Source organism: Mya arenaria, chromosome 11 (assembly GCF_026914265.1).
Source record: "Mya arenaria isolate MELC-2E11 chromosome 11, ASM2691426v1".
Lineage (NCBI taxonomy): Eukaryota > Metazoa > Mollusca > Bivalvia > Myida > Myidae > Mya > Mya arenaria.
The window spans coordinates 64,911,914-64,933,109 of NC_069132.1; the positions used below are offsets into that span (position 1 = coordinate 64,911,914).

At 35.0% G+C, this 21,196-nt stretch overlaps 1 protein-coding gene across 1 annotated transcript in view; it reads left to right on the forward strand.

Moving 5' to 3' along the window:
* Nucleotides 1-343: 343 nt before the first annotated feature.
* Nucleotides 344-21,196, forward strand: part of LOC128207966 (serine/threonine-protein phosphatase 2A 56 kDa regulatory subunit alpha isoform-like) — a 30,165-nt gene continuing 9,312 nt past the window's right edge. The window contains 7 exon segments of the mRNA XM_052911201.1: nucleotides 344-794; nucleotides 6,767-6,882; nucleotides 6,884-6,964; nucleotides 16,435-16,489; nucleotides 16,492-16,535; nucleotides 17,408-17,500; nucleotides 20,011-20,141. Coding sequence (XP_052767161.1) covers nucleotides 647-794; nucleotides 6,767-6,882; nucleotides 6,884-6,964; nucleotides 16,435-16,489; nucleotides 16,492-16,535; nucleotides 17,408-17,500; nucleotides 20,011-20,141 — 668 coding nt within the window. The 5' untranslated portion in view covers nucleotides 344-646.

Genomic DNA, 21,196 nt, shown 5'->3' on the forward strand with positions numbered 1-21,196 from the left:
ACAATTTTGCCTCTTTTATTCTCAGTCGCTCCTGAATCCGCTTTCTTGTGAAAATATAAAGGAATGTTCTGATTTCAGAAGGAGATAAGGGAGAGAGTTATATCCTTATACGCCATATATATTGAGCTACCTTTTATAGCGACGTGCATGCAAAGTGGTTGGTTTAGGTCTCATCCCCTACCAATTGTATATGTCATATAGCAACTTGTGTTGTTGTTAAAACACAACTGTACAATGCTCCGTAAAATGCAAATTTAATCGATTAAATTGCTCCGCTGTCTGAGAATCATGAATGTCAAACGAGGTCAACATGAAGTCTCGTAATTTCTCGGTAAAAAACCACATGACGAGACTTGAATAGAGTGCACAACCGAACTAGCAACCTAAAACAGGAGAAAATCACGGAAAACCACCCCTAGATTCCATATTCTCCTTAAAGTTTATAAGAGGATTACGTTATACTACCCACATATTCGTCCAGCATAGGTTTGCTACGAGTTTCGGCGCGATTTCCACTTTAAAATCAGTGTAGAACTTGTGATATGGTTTCCACGGATTTGTCAAACATGAGAGGATAGCTATGTTCTGAACGTTTGTTGTTTAATCTTCTTTATTTGTGGACTTCCATAGTCCTGAATCCGCCACAATGACTTCCAAGTCGGGAATTACAGACAGAATTGATCCTTTTATGAACAAAGCTTCTATAAAATCGAAGAAGCAAAAAAGATCTCAGGGTTCATCTCATTACAGAACTAAAAATGCACCTGAACTGCAAGCATTACCTCATTTGAAAGGTAGTAAACATGGGAAGGCTAAGTATATTATATTAATGTTGTGCCACTGTCATTTCTTACCATTTTGCTGTTTCAAAATTGATAACTATGTAATGACATTTGTAAACAAATACACAATACTGGCTGTAATCTTGTTTCTTGTCAACATGGGAATGGAACTGCTTCTATTAAATATCATTAGTATGTAGTACTATTTGGACAAGATGTTACAAGGTTACTGCTTATGCTTTATACCTGAAGTGTTCATTTTTTACAAAGTTACTGTTATCCTTTTTGCGTTGACAAGGCCAAAATAAATAACTGATGGAAAACAAGTGGCTTTCAAATGATTGTATGTTACATATCGAAATAAGGTGGACACATATAATAGCGTTGTTTAGAGAGTTTCACTAATTGGAATTACCAAAATAATACAAAATGTCTGAAATATGTAGACAAATTAGTTATGCATTGTGTCAAGTTGATTACCTTTACTAAATTCTACTTCGCTTAAACAAACGAAAAGACATTGTAATTTAACAGTGCATACAGTGGGACCGCATACAATGGATAGCGTTTTTGACCAATATGAGTTATTAGGTTTTTTATATTAAAAAACATGACATGATTCAGAGGAATCTTGACATAAAAATTATTATGTTTAAAATTATTAGTTTGGAAAATTCATATAATTTCAACCGATAAATCTGTGAAAAGACTGTCCTATCAACTAACACATTTCAAAACTCAACACTTTCTGACCACTATTAATAGTTGTACTTGAGGTGCTTCGCATAATGTGTGCTGGTGCTTTTCCAAGATATTATTTTAAGCACAGCCAACAGGTTAAAAGTGGTAGCTGGCAGTGATTAAAGTAGCCCTTGTTATAAATAATTTAAACCTAATTCTCTTTCCAAAAGCCTTTGTCTGTGTTTGTCATGTCATTAGTGCTGTTCCTGTTGTCTTACTTTACTGCTGTGTCTGTCGGTGGTACTGACAGCTATTCTGATATCTCGATTGTATCTGTCAGGTTGTTGTTTTTCATATCACTGCCACGTCCCTCCTTGGTACTGTTGTTGTTTTTCATATCAATGCTTCATTCTAACATGCCCTATATTTGGCAATTTTATTGATTTTGTATTAACTTAACACAGCCAGTTAAATTTAATGCATAATTACACAGTAGAAGAAAGTTATGAACGATTTTACTTAGTCCAACTCTTTAACAATAAGTTTATAATGACCTCTTCTAGTGAGTTAGAAATAATTGGAAATAATTAAACACATGGATTGTTGTAAAAATGCTCAGCAACGGGGCCATGAGGATCACTTCATCATGATCAAACGCTCCAAGGTGTCAGCTGCTTAGAACAACTCGGTGGACATTTCTTTAGCAACTATGGATATATAGTCCATGTGGTTTAATCAAGGTTTAAGAAAGGGCAAGGTGTAGCTAAACAGAGTCAGGGTGTACATTGTTTTAGCCTTTCATATTTTGAACATAATGAATTTGACAGAATTTTTTTGAAATGTGTTGAATTAAAGTAAAACTAGTTTTCAACTGCCAAATATATTAAGTTTTTTTAATTTATAATAAAATTATGAGTGAAAAAACAAATACATTAAATTTTGAGCATTTAATTATATGAAGGCAGAAGGTTATAAAATACAAGCTGGTCTTCATGAGGGTAGAAGGGTGTGACCTAAAAAGGACAGGGTACAGAACCCTTTGATAAGTCTTTATCTAAAACCCTATGGCCTATACCTGTCAAAAGGGAATATTTTCAATATTTTGCTTGAGGAGTTAGAAATTGAACAAAAATACTTGGACTATGCTGTTTATTTCAGAAATGTAAGAAAGGGAAAACTTTTGTAAATTAATTAAACTTATTTATCCATTGTCTGTTTGGCAAAAACGTCTTCTATCTTGTCAACATTTTGCAAAATTGGACAGTATTTCTCAGAAATTATTCAATTAAAATGTATACCTAATGGAACAAAGCAAAATAATGGCTATAAAGAATGTTGAAAAACATACCCATGTATTGCACTGTATCTGTCATAGAAAAGGAAATATGTTTTTGAGATATTTTAGCTTGTCGGAAACCACCACACATGGGAAGTGTGGTATTGATTTGTCAACAGTAATTGTCTTCATAGAAGGCTTCTGAAGACAACACATAATTGGAGAGTCCCTAAATACTTATGGAAGTTTATAAGCCACACGGCCGGATGCCTATGTTGCTTTAAGCTTTCTTCGTCACATTAATAGCGATTTATTTGCGATTTGTTTGACTTGTGTTGGGGATTGTCTCCTTGAATGCTTGTAACTCACTTTCTTACCTAATATATGGAGGTTTTAGCTAGAGGGTTATGGGAGAAAGCTGTTTGCTGTCCTTTTTTGGGAAGCACCCTTCTCCCCTCATGGAGATCAAAATAAGCACCCGCCTGCAAGAATTGAATGCTAAAGATAACCAAACATTTGTTTTGTTTTGACTACAAATTGAAATTTGATTATGAATTTAAACAAAATTTAAAATATTTAGTAGTTGAAACCTAATATTTCTTCAAATAAGCACAAATTCTAACATTTTCTATGAATTTCATAATGCTTTAATTATTCAATGCCCAATACAACGTGCCCTTGTCTCCCTAACCACCCTGTCTTGTTTTACAGCAGCTATCTGTTTTAAAACCTGGCTAAAACCCTAAATATGTATTTAAATGTATAGACAAATGCAGAGACATGTTCCAGGAATTAATCATGGAAAAATAGCAGTGAAAAATGAGCTGCCGCAACTTCGAATCAAACATGGTATATGTTATATGTGGAAAGATGATCTATAGTGGAATTTTAGCCAGGTTAAAGAACAAGGTGTGGCGAATAAATAGACAGGTTGCTTATGATGAAAAGTTGGTTTGGGTTGCGAAAATCTAAAATATTAGAAATTTGTCAGAAAATATAAGGAAGTCTGTAAAATTGAGGTGGTATCAGATTTCAACGGCCAAAAATGTCATTTATGTATGTATTTATAATTACATGATAAGTTTGACTCAAAACAAAAAAAATATTTGATAGGCTTAATCATTAAATTTTATGAACGCAGAGGTGTGTCCATGCTGGTTTTCATTAGGGCAGAAAAGTGCTACCAAAAAGGACAGGGTGCAGCACCCTTCTGCATATCTTGCAAAAATCCCTCCAATAATGACATCAAACAATATAATATATGTATTTTATATTCTGCTGATTACCAAGATATTTGCCGGAGCTAAACAGTAGGAATCGCTTGATCCACACGTAGATCTATCTACGTAACATCCTGTCTGACTTGGTGATTTTGTAAATTACCGGTATGCTGATTTTTGTCACACAAGGTCAAAAATCACTGCCATATAAATGCTTTTTTTTAAATAAACCAGAACCTAAAAAATATAGTAATGCAACCCATATATACATTTTATTGTTATAAGTCTGTCAGTGAAAAAAATCCTTTCTGCTCAAGGGGATTATACTTAAAGGAAGGCCTCTTGTAGGTTTGAAATAATGACACCAACTAATGAAGCGCTACAAGCAACTATTTCCTTATTGTCATCACCCCAAGATGTTCTTAACTCCCACATAGAATGTGTGTAGATGAATAACCTTGTTAATAAGGCCAGTTTTGCGTAGTCACATATACTCTTGTAGATATGGGTCCTAAAACCAGGATAGAGAGCTTTTAACTTCAGGCCATTGTACAATTGTAAAGATTTCTTTTGCTCGGAAATTTGCACCAAGAACAGGAGAAAGTTCCTTAAAATGAATATAGATGACTTTTGAACCAATTTCAAAAGAGGTCTAATTGGGTTTGATTCTCTCATACTTAAACATACCCTTGGCCATATTAGGATTGACAACTATCAGCTTTAAGAAACCAAGAATAGTCCAGAATTTTCTTTGAATACAATGCCATATGAAGATATCATGTTTAAAGAATGTTAATTTAGTGATTTTTTTTTAACCATGCATCACTCACAGCTAAGGCAGATTTAGCTTTTATTAGACTCAAAACCCCAATTTTCATTCTTTTTGTTTTTGGTAGTAAATTTGGCAGAACCTGGAGAATACCCACTTGTCAGACTCAGTGACCCCCAACCAAACTCATATGCGTCCAGGCTGGGAATCGAACCCTGGTCACCTTGGTGAGAAGCGAATGTGCTAACCACTGCGCTAACCATACAACCAACAAATGTTTTACTACTCTAACTCAAATTTTACCAGGGATGTCAAGTTGTTCAGACAGGTTGTCCACATCTGCTTGCAATATAACTGATTTAGTATCACACTCCTCGGAGTATATATCATTATGTCTCTGTCACACATAAGTCTTGGATTTATTCATCACATTGGTTAAATTAGTAAGGGAAAAAGTGTTTAAAACTTAAGCACTTAAGACAAAATCAATCACAGTCGATGAGAATGAATGACCTATTGTGTTTTGAGTATAAGGTCTGCAGGTTTATAGGTTTGTGTTGCAGCAGTTGATAAGAATTTGAAATGCGATAGTTTGATCACATTGATTTGGCTGCTTGGAAAAAGGTGCTTTATCAGCGTCTTGGAGACAACCTGGTCAAGCTGTGATTTGGTTAAAAGGTTTTCCTTGAGGGGGAGAAAATGTTAATTAATTTACTCTTCCAGTCTTCATTGTAAATTGGTCTGCAAGCTACAGAATGTAGCACTGGTATGCTACTGCTACTATTAAGTTAAATTAACAGCTGGTGTTTGTTATGTCAAACTAGCTTGCCTTAAAAGAGAATGATGCCCCTGAATAAGTCTATTCCTAATCCCAAATACCCACAAACTGCTGGGGAAAGTAAATACAACTTAGGACAAATAAAAATAATCTTTCGGTTACTGGTCCATGCTGACAACCACATGTTTTTAAGGTAGGGAAAACATCTTATTTTGTACAATGTATTTATATTGTTGTTTTGTTTACATGTATGTAAATTAACAAAACATCAATATTTACATTAATAATGTTATTAATTATTATTTGTAAAGCATGAACATTATGGAACTATAGTTAATAAAAAGGACCTGGTAAACAAACTATATAGCGCCACATTGTCCAAACTTAATAACATTTTTATAAGGGATTTATTAAAACAATAATTATAGGTAAGGTCTTAAAATTTATGACAGTTGGTTAGCCTAAACCATAGCCTTGTTTTTATTTGGCTTAAGGGCAAGTGTCAATAAGCTGTGTCAGAAGAGAACAATGCCATTGATTTAATCAAAATGTCCACTACATATTTGGTGCTTTGTTTGACCATCAGATTATTTATCTGGGCAAGTATATATAACATTGAACATCTTAATATTTATCTTAACAGTTGTGGTAGTTTCATTTACACGTCAATATTATACGAATTTCGCCTTAACTGACCCATATTTGAGATGATAGGTTTTTTTTTGTTTTGTTTTGACTTCCTTACCTGAAAAAGGAAAACAAATATAATATAAATATGATCAGTGTATTTTTTACCTATTTAACCTTTACCCAATGCTTAAACACATACTTATTTCCCAAAAAGTGAAAATGAGATTCCCCAAAAAAGGTTTGTTTTTCAAAAAATAAATAAAAAAATTCTACAGAAGTTTGAACTCAAAAAAAAGTTTTTGTATTAAAGAATACGTGTATTCTTAAAAGTAAAAAACTACAACACCATATCGCTTTTTTTATCATTTCTGTCAGTTTTTGTTTATTTAAGGGCAAAATTGGAATTCCTAATATTTGTCAAAATGACAAGTCCAAGCAGAACTGGCCAAGCCAAATTTCTAAAATGATGGAATAAAACACTGAATAACCTGAGAGACTGAAACTTTATGGTCGCAGTTATTTTTGTTAGTCAATTTGCTTAGGTTAAACCAAATATTTATTTATTCTGGCCTAATATTGTGTCTTTATCTTGATTGCACCAAATGATAACAAACTGTTGTATAATTTCAGACACAGCACCGGCAGATCAGCAAGAACTGTTCATAAAGAAGCTGCAGCAATGTTGTGCCGTGTTCGACTTCATGGACCCTGTCTCCGACCTAAAGAGCAAGGAGGTCAAGAGGGCGTGTCCTAAATGAGCTTGTCGATTACATCACCGCCACACGTGGCGTTTTGGCGGAACCGGTTTACCCAGAAATAGTCAGAATGGTAAGTTTGAAGGACTTCTGTAAAAAATCAACTAACGTTGGGATCAGTTTGTTGGGATCTGTTTGGTCAGCCTGTCATATGCAGAAATCCCCAATTGTCAGTACCATTATCAATCATGGTTTGGATTTATATGAAAGTGACAGGGCTGAAGAGATGTATCCATAATCAAAGACAATATGACATACTTCATTAGAGTTTTCATTCGCAATTTGTTCATATTGATTGTGTTTGGAAATGACGGGTGAAAGTCATATAATGTCACACTGTTAGTTACCTTCATGTATGATTTTCCGACATATTCTGACAAACTTGTTTAAGACTTGGTAATAATGATAGGCATTGTTATTAAGTGATTTATTTTATATATACAGATTTTCTGTAAATTCAGGAAGCAAATTTCTTACTTTTGGTTTTTGCACTTTAAGTGCCTACAGCCTCGCTGCACCAGGCTCCATGTTTTGTAGATGGACAGAATTTTAACACAACATTTTAAACATGAAAAGGCTTCTTTAAGAAGAAATCATGTAAATAAAAGCAGTCAAACTTGTTTATTGACATACAACCAGGTAGAAAATAACGAAATGTACTGAAGTCATCTCAGTTGACTGCCAGAAATGGCTCAATTAATATCATTCATGGACATTGAACTTTCATACTGTAGTGTTTACGGGTTTTGACCATAAAACTTTGAACTTGTATTATTTATGATTAGTTGACTTTGTTTTCAAATATAGTTAACATCATATTAAATGAAGCTTGTTTTCACATGTATGCATTTACTTCATATTAAATGAAGCTATTTGCAAAAATGTAGATGACATCTCGGTCATCAAACTTATACTTAAGGATGAACGAGCCTGAATTTCGTGTGCTTGGCATCACGTTTTTGAATAAGCCCTACTTTATGTAATTCCTTGTGCTTATATTGATCACTGACGTATGGTGACTTTATTTTAAGAATTTCTGAGTATTGATTAGATACGTGTTATTTAAATTATAACCTTTCAAAAATTTGCAACAGAATTTGGTGTTGTTTTTTGGGTTAATGCGATTTGAAAGATAATAATTATTGAATGCAACTAATTTTTTTTTTTGGGGGGGGGGTTGGGGGGGTGGGATTTTGTTTAAATATTCTTGTCTTTGATGTTTTTGTATAAGCATACTATGTATGAAGTTTAAAACATAGAGGACAATTTGTCATGTCTTGGGTGTTTTTTACCTGAACTATTCCATCAAGTCAGGCAAAATTACACATTCCTGTTTTTCTTAGAATTATTCTGTACTATTACAAACTTCAGGAAGATAACAAATGCTGGAAAACATAAATATTACATTCACGTTTCACCTATGTCAATGAAATTTTTCACATAGTATTACAAGAGTGTGATTTTGAAAAATGATCATTGGATCGGAGGATGAGCTGTTTCTAAGAACTGAGCACACTTTAACTGGTTGGGCTGGCAGCCTGCTGGGCTATTTATAGATGTATACTAGTCAAAATAGACAGATTGATAGCATCTATTTCTTTTCATCAGTAAATACCTGTGCCTAGCAAATTTCGCCTCTATGCTTGGTATATAGCTTTGGAAAAAAACATGTGTTCCCTTGACAAACCTTGAAATATTTCCAATTTCTCTATGTCTGAAATTGAACAATTTATTTGGAATACATCTAATTGACTAGCTGTGAACTGATGGGCATTTAGTTGTTAGCTTAATTGATGTTTAAGGCTTTATTTGTCCTAGAAAACTAGTGTTATTTGTTTCGGAATGCACACAAATGTTTTGTTTTCACTTTTAGGTAAAGGGAGGAACTACCATGTTTGCAAAAGAATTATTTTCAGGAATTTATTTTAAAGCATAATATGATGGTGAAATCTTATCTACTCATAAGAAACTGTGGCAAAATTGAGGAAAATTGCCTTCATGACTTATTTGATATCCTTCATCTTCAAAATTAGTCTCAAGGGATTGTAATATTTTCGCTCCACGTTTATTTAACATGTAAAACAGAACCAAAGCAATTATGACGTAGAAGTAAGATTCATGTTTACATTATTGTGTTTCATAATTTTATGATCCAGCTTAAATCTACGGACTAAATATATATAGAAGGGTTGAAGTTATGCCAAACTAAGTCTAAAGCTCCCATAAATTTAGGATTTATCGCATGCCCAGTGCCACGTTTATGTCCAATTTCAAGACATTGTTTATAGCTGTAATACTGTATGCAGGGTTCAATATTTATAAATCCTAATCTCTGCAGGGTTAGATTGGCTCATTGATATTATGCCTAAACCTATAGTATATTGACTGCCGTTCTGCTGTCATGATTATACGAGCAATATCAATAGTTATCACCTTTCAATACGTATATTACCAAACCTAGTATTACGTATATAGATTTGATCATACACCCATAAAAGTCGATGAGTTTCTTAAATCACCCATTAATTTACTCTGTGACGTGCTCATTCAAAATGTTTGCCCATGGTCTGTTTAACTATAATAAGTCAAGGCCAATACATGATAATTTCTAAATTATCATCCAAATTTTGTTAATGGGGGTGGGGGTGACATTTTTTTCTTAGATGATTATCTCACCGTTCCGTTCAGTATGTGTTTATGCTCTATCTTATTGCATAAGGGACCATATACATGTTTTAGATGAGCCACAAACACGACAGTAACACATTGACATCATAGTATCAGGTATCAAGCAATTAATTTATAGTCGCCTAAAAAGAAGATGTTAGAGCTACCCGTATATGCTGGTGGTTACTAAGTGTATGGTATGTAATAAAATTGTAAAGAGATGTGGGTTTTAGAGCGATAAACTTCCGTAGACGTACTTTTGTTTGTATGTGAATTAATGTCCCTTTTCATGGTTGAAAACCTTGTGATTTAAAACACTGGCCCATATATATATTTACAAAGACAGGAAATTAATATGTGAATACAACTATCAATTTCCATTTATTTAAAGTTTTAATGTAAAGGTCGGTATTGAGCCAATATCTTCGTACAATAGCAATTCAAGATTACCCAGTGTTCTAAAGAAAATATGTAAATGAAGAAGTGTGAAAATTCTCTTTTGATTGACAGTATCGATTAGAAAACCATCCATACTTATTAAGTTGTGTGTGTCTCGCCCTTTGACAGAAATTGCCCGCAATTGTAACCTAATTAGATACTTGGTTCAAGGCAGGATCATTTTTGGGGCTTGGAAGTGCTTTTGTTGCCTATATCACTAGCAGCAGATTTGAGGTGGGGTGTGTGGGGTCGGGGGGGGGGGGGGTGATTCCCACACTACTTCTAAATCCACAAATTTAGGCACAAACTTGCCAAATTTTTTAAGATATCAGTGGTTGAAATTAACACAAGCCCACAAGCCCTGCACTGGTAAAATGTCTTCCGGGCTTGTTAAAATTTTAAATTTTATATAGCTGAGCTTGTTAAAAAAATTGATGCCAAGCAATAGTATAAGAATTTGGACTTTGTTTATCCAAAATTCTAATTTCAATGACTGAGATATATTTTAAAAAAACATATATTTAAAAGACATCAAAAATCAAGCCTGGAAGGCATTTTTTCAGTGCAGGGATTATGTACATGTGATTAATTTGTCGTCTGTAATAGGGCTGTAACGAGTACCCGAGTAATCACGAGTCAAAGCAAAATATTTTACACAAATACTCGCCAGTGCTGAGATCGCTGGATCGTGATTCAAGTGCAAAATTTAATAAAAGAATAAAAAAAAAAGTGATTTAATTCAATTCCAGCTAATATTGTGGTTGTTTAATAAAAAAAAAAATCATGCATTGTTTATCCGAAATGTCCGAATATGTTACACTGACGCAACCGAAAGTTAATTCATACAGAGCTAGCATTCAATTCAGTGTTTCATACAGAGCTAGCATTCAATTCAGTGTATGATGTTCGTATGGAGAATGCTTCATGTCAAGGTTTTAAGGGAATATAATGTTTTAAAAAGAATACAAATATAGAATTAAGAAATAAAAAGTCAAAGGGCATTAAAGAAATTATAAAGAGATGATCTACAATAATAAAATAAAATGCGAAACTTATGTACAGCTATCATTTATTTTCGTCTGCAATTCAATGTCAACATGGCATCCCTCTCAACAAAAACATCAAATCCAGCGCTATATAGAAATGATCCTATTCTTCTAAAATCTGAAAATATTTCGGGTTTGATGTAAAGGAAGACAAAAAAATGAAAACGAAACACAAATGAAGCTTTTGTTATACTTTGGCCTAAAAAAAAAAATTGTTGGTTAGGGTTACATCCTTAAAAAAAATAGGTAGGGTAGGTAGGCTTTTTATTTTTTTTTATTTTTTTTTTTTATTAGGTTTTATATAAGAATATAATTTTCATCATTGGAGAATGGTGTTAAAGCTATCTTCTGTACAAGCATGTAAGGTTTAAACTTAATATTAAAAAGCAATTAAAAAAAAAACCGAAATATTTTTTTTTTTTTTTTTTAGTTTTTCATTTTTTTTTCAAACTGACTATAAAAACGGTAGGTAGGGTCGGGTAACCCGAACCAAATGTATTTTTTTTTTAGGCCTTTTATTATTCATTTACTTTCAGATATGTATTGCTTTATAACCAAGTGAATCGTGAATCGATTCATGGATCGCAATTCAAAGATCGCGATTCGAATCGAACCGCCTTTTGTCCGACGATACACAGCCCTAGTCTGTATTATTTGGTTTCTGTAGTTATTTTTGTTTTCCATGTGTCTTAGAAACTACAATTGTATAAAATAAACAGTAAACAGTTGATTAAAAGTCTTGTAGACTTGTAAGGCGGTGGAAATGATGAGTGATAAATATCATTGATAAGAAAGGTAACAGAACAGTCTGTCTTCTGTATGTTAATGATGGATATGTGCTAGTTGTCTTGGATACAAGATTGACTGGTATTGATGAAATGTAAGTCGCAACTTCTTTTAACAGTATTCAGATGTTCAGATATATTCTGACATTGTAATTAAATCAATCCTATTTTTGACATAGACATTTTTGTATTTCATATCAAAGAATATTTGAAAATAAGAAGTCATTTAAAGCTTACTTTTAATTTCATAAATGATTTGGCCTCTAAATCTTTTAACAAGTTTAAATTTAATGTTGGCATGCATAACTGTCTTTTGAAATATTTTATGCCCAATTCTTCTTCTTAAAAGGTATATATTTTCCCAAATTACGTGTCTCAAAACATTTATATAGTAATGTTAATGTGCTTGTCTATTTGACACAACAATTTACTTACGATTAATTTTATTATGTCTCCCCCTCTCTGGGGGAGACATATTGTTTTTGCCCTGTCCGTCAGTCCGGTAGTCCGTCAGTCCGTCCGTACGTCACACTTCGTTTCCGATCGATAACTGGAAAACCGCATGACCTAGGATCACCAAACTTGGTAGGGAGGTTGGTCATGAGGTGTAGAAGATCCCTATTGTTTTTGGGTCACTAGGTCAAAGGTCAAGGTCGCGGCGACCCCCAATGTAAAAAACATTTCCGCTCAATATCTTGACAATGGTTTGACCTAGGTTTAAACTTGGTAGGGAGGTTGGTCATGAGGTGTAGAAGATCCCTATTGTTTTGGGGGTCACTAGGTCAAAGGTCAAGGTCGCGGCGACCCCCAATGTAAAAAACATTTCCGCTCAATATCTTGAGAATGGTTTGACCTAGGTTCACCAAACTTGGTAGGGAGGTTGGTCGTGAGGTGTAGAGGATCCCTATTGTTTTTGGGGTCACTAGGTCAAAGGTCAAGGTCGCGGCGACCCCCAATGTAAAAAACATTTCCGCTCAATATCTTGAGAATGGTTTGACCTAGGTTCACCAAACTTGGTAGGGAGGTTGGTCGTGAGGTGTAGAGGATCCATATTGTTTTTGGGGTCACTAGGTCAAAGGTCAAGGTCGCGGCGACCCCCAATATAAAAAACATTTCTGCTCAAAATCTTGAGAACGGTTTGACCTAGGTTCACCAAACTTGGTAGGGAGGTTGGTCATGAGGTGTAGAAGATCCCTATTGTTTTTGGGGTCACTAGGTCAAAGGTCAAGGTCGCGGCGACCCCCAATGTAAAAAACATTTCCGCTCAATATCTTGAGAATGGTTTGACCTAGGTTCACCAAACTTGGTAGGGAGGTTGATCATGAGGTTTAGAAAACTCCTATATTTTGGGGGTCACAAGGTCAAAGGTCAACGTCGCTGTGACCTCTAATGTAAAAAATATTTCCGTGCAATATCAGGAGAATACTTTGATCTAGGTTCACCAAACTTTGAAGTGAGGTTGGTCATGATGTCTAGTTGATTTTGCAATCAGTTGGTCAAAGGTCAAGGTCACTGACCTTGAGGTGAAGAACCGGTTTCTGCTCAATAACTCAAGAACGTTTACACCCAGGAACTTCATACTTGGTATGCCAGTTAGTCATGACTAGTTGATGGCCCCTATTGATTTTGGGATCCATCATTGATTATTTCTCACCTACGACCACACAATGGGGGAGACATGCGCTTTTTCAAAAAAGCAATCTCTAGTTTAAGAATAAGAATGACTTGTGTTTATTCAAAATTGGCTCTTCAGCTTACGTGCCATGCAATAATATGCTGAAAGAAATTTTAACACTCTGACACATAGGCCGACGAATGGATATTAGGCTTAAAAAAGTTTGGTTAGGGTTACATCCTTTTCAAATATAGGTAGGGTAGGTAGGCGTTTTTGCTTCTTTTTATGCCCCCTTTTGAAAAAAGTGGGGTATATTGTTTTGCACATGTCGGTCGGTCTGTCTGTCTGTCTGTCTGTCTGTCGGTCGGTCGGAATACCAAATGGTTTCCGATCAATAACTTGAGAACGCTTTGACCGAGGGACCTCATACTTGGTATGTGTATTGGTCATCACCAGCAGATGAACCCTATTGATTTTGAGGTCAGTGGGTCAAAGGTCAAGGTCAGTGTGACCTTTACATGAAAAACGGTTTCCGATCAATAACTTGAGAACGCTTTGACCGAGGGACCTCATACTTGGTATGTGTATTGGTCATCACCAGCAGATGAACCCTATTGATTTTGAGGTCAGTGGGTCAAAGGTCAAGGTCAGTGTGACCTTTACATGAAAAACGGTTTCCGATCAATAACTTGAGAACGCTTTGACCCAGGGACCTCATACTAGGTAGGTGTATTGGTCATGACCAGCAGATGAACCCTATTGATTTTGAGGTCAGTGGGTCAAAGGTCAAGGTCAGTGTGACCTTAACATGAAAAACGGTTTCCGATCAATAGCTTGAGAACGCTTTGACCGAGGGACCTCATACTTGGTATGTGTATTGGTCATCACCAGCAGATGAACCCTATTGATTTTGAGGTCGGTGGGTCAAAGGTCAAGGTCAGTGTGACCTTTACATGAAAAACGGTTTCCGATCAATAACTTGAGAACGCTTTGACCCAGGGACCTCATACTAGGTAGGTGTATTGGTCATGACCAGCAGATGAACCCTATTGATTTTGAGGTCAGTGGGTCAAAGGTCAAGGTCAGTGTGACCTTAACATGAAAAACGGTTTCCGATCAATAACTTGAGAACGCTTTGACCCAGGGACCTCATACTAGGTAGGCTTATTGGTCATGACCAGCAGATGAACCCTATTGATTTTGAGGTCAAAGGTCAAGGTCAGTGTGACTGTAAGCTGAAAAAAGGTTTTCTGATTGTCCATATTTTATTTAAGTGTCCAAATCCTACTAACAATTTTTTATTTAAGTGTCCAAATCCTACTAACAATTTGGCTCCCAAGGGGGCATAAATGTTTCACTAACATCTCTTGTTTTAATAGGCTTTATAAAAGAATGTTATTTTCATCATTGGAGAATGGTGTTAAAGTAATCTTCCGTATCAGAATTCAAGGTTTTTAACTACATATTGAAAAAGCGCTAAAAAAAATAATGTTTTTTTTTAGTATTCATTTTTTTTCTCAAACTAACAATTAAAATGGTAGGGTCAGTGCCTATTTCGTAGGTAGGGTAAGGTAACCAGAACCAAATGTATTTATTTTAGGCCTAAGAGGGGGAGAAATTAATGAAATAGATATTGCGTGGTTTACATTGGGTGTTTGATTGACAACTTCTTAGAAAAATGCTAGCTAAAGCCATCTTAAGAAATCTGATAATAAAAAGGTTGCGAATATCCAACTGTGCTGCAGGATTTTTTTTCCTTGTAGTAATTTTAGATACTGACATATTGTTTATTGCAGGCAAATAATGCTTGCATAATAAATGCTGAATTTTAAATAACCATGAGAAATTATATTATTACCGTAATTAAAAATCACAATTGAAAAGGAAATTAAAGTTAAGTGTAAAGGGTCAAACGGCAGTAGAGCAACTTCCATTGACTTGCATTATAAGTTTTCCCCCAGAATTTGACAGAAAACATTTCAACTGACAGGATCGATGGCCCTTGCCACAAAGAACAATCTTCGATACATAAAATGTAACAAACAAACTTGGTTTACCATAACTTCTGGCTACCTTCATGACTGCTTGGCATTTTCATAAAATTTTGTGACCAAAGAAAATGGTCTACAAAATCATTTCCAACCTAAAAATTCCAATGAAAGCATGGGGAATTGTTGTAAAAAGTTGATTCACTAAACTGTTACCCCCCCCCCCCCCTCCCCCCAAAAAAATAAAATAAAAATAAATAAATATCATATATCACATATAATAAATAAATGAAATAAGCCATTAAAGTATGCAGCTTTATTTGCTGTGGGTCCCTGCACTTAATATGAGGTTTCACACTACCATAAATTGTCTGTGCTCAATGTCAGAAGACTGGACTCTGCTCAGTGTATAATATATTGTCATACAATTACTTGTGTGAACAAAAATACAAATTTATTTTGTAAAATGTTGTGCAAATAAAATCAATTCTAGGGCTAGCTAAACTAATAGAGGAATTATAGCTTAACCGATATAAAATGTTCAGATTTGAAAATTACATCTGAATTGAAATCAATGTACAAATATCTTTCAGACAGGAAAGCACACACATTCAGCGTTTTCAAATAAAGCTCTGATATGGAAAAAAAATCATGACAAATAAAAAAAATCTGATAAAAATTTGCCATGTTTCATGTAAAATTTATGTCTAAAATTGGGGTTTTATATTTGCTATTAGTTTAGAGATACTGGCCAGTAACTCAATGCAATATTTTTTGCATTTGTATTTGCATCTGATTTGGGATATTGATTGTGCTTGTTCTGGTCTTCAAGCAAAAATTTTAATGAGAAAAGAATCAAGCTCTCTTCTGCACATTTCCCCGATGGTGCTTATTTTAAGTTACTGTAGATTCACTGCTGTTATCTGTCTGTCAATAAAACCTTTATATTTGTTAAAAATGTTGTGTCAAATTATATTGCAAACCCTTTTATTGTTTATTTGTAGATTGCCTGCAATATATTCCGGACGTTACCTCCGAACGACAACCCAGAATTTGACCCGAGGAGGACGAACCGACGTTGGAAGCATCGTGGCCGCACCTACAGGTTTGCTGAATTTACCCTCGTTAACTTGTCATACTTTTTGTCATGATCTGTTTTGGTTATCTGGTAAGCGCAGTGGTAAGTGTAGGTGCTTCTTACTGAGGTGACCTGGGTTTGATTCCTGGTCTGGGCGCATGTGAGTTTGTCATCAAGCTGGACAGGTGGGTTTTCTCCGGGTACCCTGGTTTCTCCCAAAACACCCGACCACACTCTTGCACACCATCATGCCAATGAGAGTGATAAATATAAGTTGCAATAGCTTGTTTCACAATTTAAGTTTTAATGAACTGTTCTACAAAAATGTGACGTTTTAAACACATCTTGGTTAAACATCAATTCTCTATAAATTCTGAGGAGATGTATAAGATATAACAGTCTAGCGTTTATTTCTCGGAACTCTTCGAATCTTAGCCTTTGGCTTAAGGTCATGTTTGAATATAATTACGTATGTTGTTAATGACTTGTGAACCTGTGGTCTTCCTGCATAATAAGTCTCTGGAGTGGCCTGAATTTACTGAAAATGTCTTTTTGAATATGATAATGTATAAAGCACACATTTTCTTTGAACTAGAAGCAATTTATCCCAGTGTTTTATGGCTAAATATTATTCCATTACCAATGCTTAGCCATATACCAGATTCTTATTTCTTTTATGTCTATTTTTTAACAGCATTCTTGTTCATTTCTAGGCAGAATTTTAATTCCTAATTTGAGTCAAAATGACGCATTTATTGCAATCTGAAAGGCCTGTCGGCCCCATTCCCAATCATTGTTATTGTTGTTTGTTATTTTATCTTTTTAAAAGGCCCCCATGGCCCTTCCCAAAATGATGGAAGAAAAAAAATAATAATCAAAATCTTCTTTGAACGTTTCAGATTGTCTACGAGTTTTTTCTTCGATTCTTGGAATCTCCGGACTTTCAGCCCAGCCATGCAAAAAAGTTTATTGATCAAAAGTTCGTGCTTCAAGTGAGTATATTCAAATTAGCGTGTTTAATGGTTATTCGTTAAGAGTAACATATCTGCTACCTTCTACGTTAGTGCGATTGGAATTGTGAAAGTCTCTTGCAGTCAAATTAAGTCCTTAAGAAGCTTTATGTAAGTGGGTGCATTATAGAGTAAGATGGAAGCCGTCTTTAAAATAGGTTTTGTCGAAAACAGTAGATTTTAAGGAACTGTTCTCCATAAATTGGAAATCTACAAGAAAGAGAGATTTTGTATTCAACTTTTTTTCTTCCTTTAAAGGGACTGGACACCAGATAGTCCAAAAATCGCCAAATATAGTATTTCCTCAAAAAAAGGCCTAGACTTGTCAATGTGCGCTATCGAGGAGGTCGATGATACATCCTTTTACATGATTTAACAAATGAACGCAAAAATCATGTTGCTCTCTCGACTGATTTACCCCTGTTATAAAAAAAGTGTGCAATGGTTTCCCAGCTATCTGTTTATGAGTACAAATAAATATACCGTAGGTATTTTGAAAAGAAAATTTTAGACAATCCCAGCAAATTTCAATTCGAGTTATGGGCAAAAAACTGTGAAAAATGCATGTGATGTAAGCCATATAATACATTGCTAAAAATGATTCCATGTGTTGTACACAAAGATAACAATCTCATGTATGTTTTTGACAATTTTCTTTTTTTCATTGCAATTGTATCATCTGGTGTCTTGTCCCTTTAATATATATGTATTTTTTTATTTATAAATTGATCTTGAAGGTCCAATGGGTGTTTTCTTTAAAATGGTATAGTAAGGTAGTTTAAAACAAATAATATTCCAAGGCATCAAGCTACAAGTTTGCATTTCACCACATGATATTTTGCAGACTTCTATTTTTTTCTCTATTTGAAAGCCGTCAGGAAAAAGAAATCTGCTTCATTTGGCCAAGATCAGGAGTTTATGCAAATCTATGGTGAAAATATGTGGCCGAACAGGAATGAAAGGAGTTTATGCAAATCTATGGTGAAAATATGTGGCCGAACAGGAATGAAATTCAGTTTGTCTGTTGAATAAGGAGATTAAATAATATTGAGAAGCATCTTTCAAGATCCATCTTGGCTCAGATTTCATTTACATCGCTGCATTGATATAGCTTTGCTATAAGTAAAATGATGCTAATAATATCCGTAATTATTAGAGTAATTTGAGGAGTTATGCTCTTCAACTGTTCCACATAAGCTCTGGTTCTCTTAATATCTTCAGACTTGAGAATAAAACCTATGTCTGGGGCTTTTTTTAATTTGGGGCGAAATTCGGCCTCAAACCCAAAAAGTATACTTCTTTACCAAATTTGGATTCAAAATTAACACTCCCAAAAAGATATATGTAGAAATTATATTTTTGAACTTACAGATATGTTTGAATTTAAGCTTTGTGTCTTAAAATGCTTGAAAACAAGATGTTTAGACATTGATACAACATAAAAAAATTCCCATTCATAAATATATGGTGTATTCACAATTTGAGGCATTTTGACACTATTTAAACATTTCTAAGGGCTCTGGCCCAATTCATAAAAAAGAAAAAACTGCATTTTATCTGACAAACTAAAGACTTTGCATCTGTTGTGAATCAAAAGTTCAAAGAAATCCAGATTTTCTTTGCTAAAACTAAATTTCACAATGTTCTCTGATTGTGTGCCATTAGATGCTACTTGCCAACAGAACCTGGTTCTTCTTGGTTCATTCTTAGATGCTGTACATGTAAGACCCACAAAAGGGCAGGGTCCCAAAAACAAGCATTTTCAACAAATGGGTCGGTCTATTTAAAGCTCAGCTCTGCCTGAAAATAGACATATCATGCCTGTTTGTTGGACCCTGTCTGTTTGTGGCTCCCACATATATGAAGGCATAAAGTTATGGGCTATTATTTGTCACATGTAGAAATATGTAACTTCATTAAGCTCGACATCTGTTTTTCTAAGAAAAGGTTGAGGTATTGTCGTAGCCTTGGTGTCATTGTTGGCAGTCTATACATGCATTCATTGATTGATTTATTTGAAACTTGGTAGACATGTTTCCAGAGACATTACACACATATACAGCAGACCTGTAAGTCTTGGTTTAATAATTGTTGAGTTATGCCCCTTCCTCGAATAAAAACAGATGAGCCTTGGCTTGTGCTCCTCCCAGCTCTGGTTAATGTGTCAGTCATTGTATGTCTTGGTCTCTGTAGAGTAAGGCTAGTCTTGAATTTCATTATGAAGCTGAAACAAATATACACAGGGCAGGGTGGGCAAAGGAGGGACAGTGTGCTAATGGAGAAATGGGCACATTGTATCCGGCTGTGAAGAACTTGAATAGAGTGAAATTTGACAAACATTGTTAGGAATTGTGTCACATTGAAGTAATGTTAGGTTCCGACTGCCAAATGCCAAATTTGTAAAACATTAATTAGTATCATGTATAATTAATAACAATTTAAACCCTTATTTTTGACCAGTTTTTAAAATGTATTTGATTTTTGTGTTCCAGTTGTTAGAGCTATTTGACAGTGAAGATCCACGAGAGAGAGACTTTCTCAAGACCGTGCTGCACAGAATATACGGGAAATTCTTAGGCTTACGGGCTTTCATTAGGAAACAAATTAATAATATATTTCTTAGGTAAGTTGAATGAAGAACCATTTGTAAAACAAAGCCCCATCTATCAATATTTGTATGGCTATGCCCCATAGATCAGTATTTGAAAAGCTATGCCCCATAGATCAATATTTGTAAGGCTGTGCCCCATAGATCAATATCTGTTAGGCTGTGCCCCATAGAACAATATCTGTGAGGCTGTGCCCCATAGAACAATATCTGTTAGGCTATGCCCCATTGAACAATATCTGTTAGGCTGTGCCCTTTTGAACAATATATGTTAGGCTATGCCCCTAAGAACAATATCTGTTAGGCTATGTCCCATAGAACAATATATGTTAGGCTGTGCCCCATAGAACAATATCTGTTAGGCTGTGCCCCATAGAACAATATATGTGAGGCTGTGCCCCATAGAACAATATCTGTTAGGCTGTGCCCCATAGAACAATATATGTGAGGCTGTGCCCCATAGAACAATATATGTGAGGCTGTGCCCCATAGAACAATATCTGTTAGGCTGTGCCCCATAGAACAATATATGTGAGGCTGTGCCCCATAGAACAATATCTGTTAGGCTGTGCCCCATAGAACAATATCTGTTAGGCTGTGCCCCATAGAACAATATCTGTTAGGCTGTGCCCCATAGAACAATATCTGCCAGACTGTGCCCCATAGAACAATATCTGTTAGGCTGTGCCCCATAGAACAATATCTGTTAGGCTGTGCCCCATAGAACAATATCTGTTAGGCTGTGCCCCATAGAACAATATATGTGAGGCTGTGCCCTATAGAACAATATCTTTAGGCTATAGGCTATGCCCCATAGAACAATATCTGCCAGACTGTGCCCTATAGAAAAATATATGTGAGGCTGTGCCCTATAGAACAATATCTGTTAGGCTATAGGCTATGCCCCATAGAACAATATCTGCCAGGCTGTGCCCTATAGAAAAATATATGTAAGGCTGTGCCCCATAGAACAATATCTGTTAGGCTGTGCCCCATAGAACAATATATGTTAGGTTAGATTAGGTTGTTATGAATCACTATTTTTAAGCTATGCCCAACAGATCATCTGT